The 2,507-nt window shown below is 49.8% G+C and overlaps 1 protein-coding gene across 1 annotated transcript in view; it reads right to left on the bottom strand.

Annotated features, from left to right (window-relative positions):
- Positions 1-212: 212 nt before the first annotated feature.
- Positions 213-2,507, bottom strand: part of VOLCADRAFT_108653 (uncharacterized protein) — an 8,115-nt gene continuing 5,820 nt past the window's right edge. Inside the window, exon 9 of the mRNA XM_002959500.1 lies at positions 213-357. Coding sequence (XP_002959546.1) covers positions 250-357 — 108 coding nt within the window. The 3' untranslated portion in view covers positions 213-249. The remainder of the gene's footprint in view (positions 358-2,507) is intronic.

The following is a 2,507-nucleotide window of genomic DNA, read 5'->3' as shown; positions in this document are numbered from 1 at the left end:
CAAGGGAGGATCGTCCGCCTTCAGTCTGTATCACTGCCAATGGAAAGCATCTATAAAACGTAACTAGCACTATTCCGTTCTGACATGAATGAGCTTTATTGGTTGATACAGACATATAGCAGTTTCGTCGTTAATGTTTGCGAGCTCCTGTACATGGCTCCGATAGCCTGCTGGATGCCTATGCATGGCTCCGATAGCCTGCTGGATGCCTATGCATGCATGCACATATAGGCAGGCGGCTGGCAGAGGTTAAGGCCTGACTTCTGCTCCCAGTCGACCCAGTCGACCCGGGTTCAAATCCGCCTGCCGGCTCCTCGGGTGTTTGAGGAGTGATGTAATGGGAGGTGGCCCCCCATCCTATGGACGGTGTAGGACGTGATAATATCAACTTGCGAGCTGACCAGGAACTAAGTTGATGCGCCGTTGATCCGCTAGATTTGGTTGGATGCTGGTGGTGAGTTGCCGAACCCAACGAATACATTCTGAAGTCGGATGGGGTGACGGATTAGGGTGCCCCTCTAGCAGGGGAGAGCAGGGACTGCCCCGGGAAAGGGGGCCGCTGGCGAAGTTAACCACCCTGTAACAACATACATACACACATGCATGCATGCATGCATAGGCATGAAGAAATGTAGACCAGCAGGCGATTCATATGCATATGTCGAGTAATAAGTACGAAGGTGGGCATCACATCCTAAAGCACCTGCCTGTACATGGGGATGTACATGTGCCACATGGGTAGGTTCAAGGCCTAGGTGGGCGTCTCATTTAATCGGCTGTGTAATTGGTTGGCTAGAGTTATGTAGGATTTCTGGATGGGGTAGCTATAGCTATGCATGCTAGCCGACGATGTTATTGTGTAGTATGCTACATTTCCCTCCAAATATTTTAACGATTATTAATAACAACACCTGTTAATTCCGTTGACGATTCGACTCAAGTTCCGTACATGTACATGTCACACAATATCATGACACGGACATATCGGATGTTCGTAGCGACACCTAACAGGCTGGGGCCCCGGGCCCCATCGACAGTATCCTAGTACAGTACGACAGGACCGTAGTAGAGATTCGTCCGGCAGGTAGGCCAAGATATAAGCTACCCGGGCGGGGTGCTCTGGCCAGCTTCAGTATCACGACTACTTGGTGTTCGGAGTCCAAGACTCTGCTGCCACCGTCTTAGTTGCTTCGATCTTGTCTATGTAAGCTAGTGCCTGTCGCTGGGTTGGACTCCTTCCCGCCTCAGCAAGGCCCCTAAGCTCCACGCTTCCGCAAGGTCAGTCGTGCCACCAGGCGAGCATCTGCCACGTGCTGCAATCTACTAGATCTGTAAGGATACAGATAGATGCTGCTATATGCCCTGCCTATGAGTTAGTAGCTGGATGGGCCAAGTGCGGCAGGGTAGGATTTTAATGTAGATAGAGCAGTAACCTCCGATGTTTGCACAACATGGATGTGGGGGGTTTATTCGCATCACAAATCATTCATGCGCACAAAACCTCTGTATACATGCATAGCGTTCCTTACATTCTTCTGCCCTAGTTTCAGGGGCCGGTGACGCCAGGGTGACAAGATATGAGTCTCATGCGTGCGTTTTCATGTGTGTGTATGTACGGCTTGCGATGTTGTGGTATGTTTGTGTCGTACAACAATGGCATGTTTGGGAGTTTGGTCTAGTGGTATGATTCTCGCTTAGGGTGCGAGAGGTTGTGGGTTCAATTCCCGCAACTCCCCGGCACACGCGCACGACAGCTTCCTCCTCAGCGACGAAACGAAGGGTCTCTAGCTCAGTGGTAGAGCAGCTGACTGCAGATCAGCAGGTCTCCGGTTCGATCACGGAGGGGCCCTGGTATTGACCCTCCTTGACTCAAGAGTGTCTGTCAGAAGCGTGCAGAAATCCTCTTGCAGCGAAGCAGAAGTAGGTTTTTCACCCCAACCTGATGTATCCTGCGCAGACCGCAGGGGCGGTTTCTATCACCCCTATCGATAGCCTGTATGTGGTATGGGCACTGCACTGTGCAACCATGTCATGAGGACCTTACCAACAATCAGCATGCTTGTACACACTTTGCATATGCATTCCTACCCGCATGCACATAGCATGCATGCTGTGTACGTGTGGTTACATCTAATAATATAATAAGTAGGTTGAGCAGTTACATAGGTGAGGCTGGTCAATGGTGATCACCTACCATTCATGGAAGGCATTCATGCATTCTCAGACCAGATCCATTGTTATTTTATCCTGGTGCATCCACTTGTTATCATAGGGTGTGGTGACGCACGGCTACCTGCCTTCAGGCTCCATTCCACAGCTTTAGTCAACTTTCAAGTCAAAACGGATCAGATATGTCAGTACGGCCGGTCTTTCAGTGCATGATGATCGACATGGAAGACATTTCGCTCGTATGGGTCTTGATTGTCAAATCGATTCTATGTTGGATATGGCGGATGTTAAATGGTATTGGTTCTTGTCTCATCACATATAATTGAGCCAATAACCAT

The sequence above is a fragment of the Volvox carteri genome (genome assembly GCF_000143455.1).
Source record: "Volvox carteri f. nagariensis unplaced genomic scaffold VOLCAscaffold_304, whole genome shotgun sequence".
NCBI lineage: Eukaryota > Viridiplantae > Chlorophyta > Chlorophyceae > Chlamydomonadales > Volvocaceae > Volvox > Volvox carteri.
Note: the sequence above shows the minus strand (reverse complement) of the source record. Positions and strands in the feature narration are given on the sequence as shown.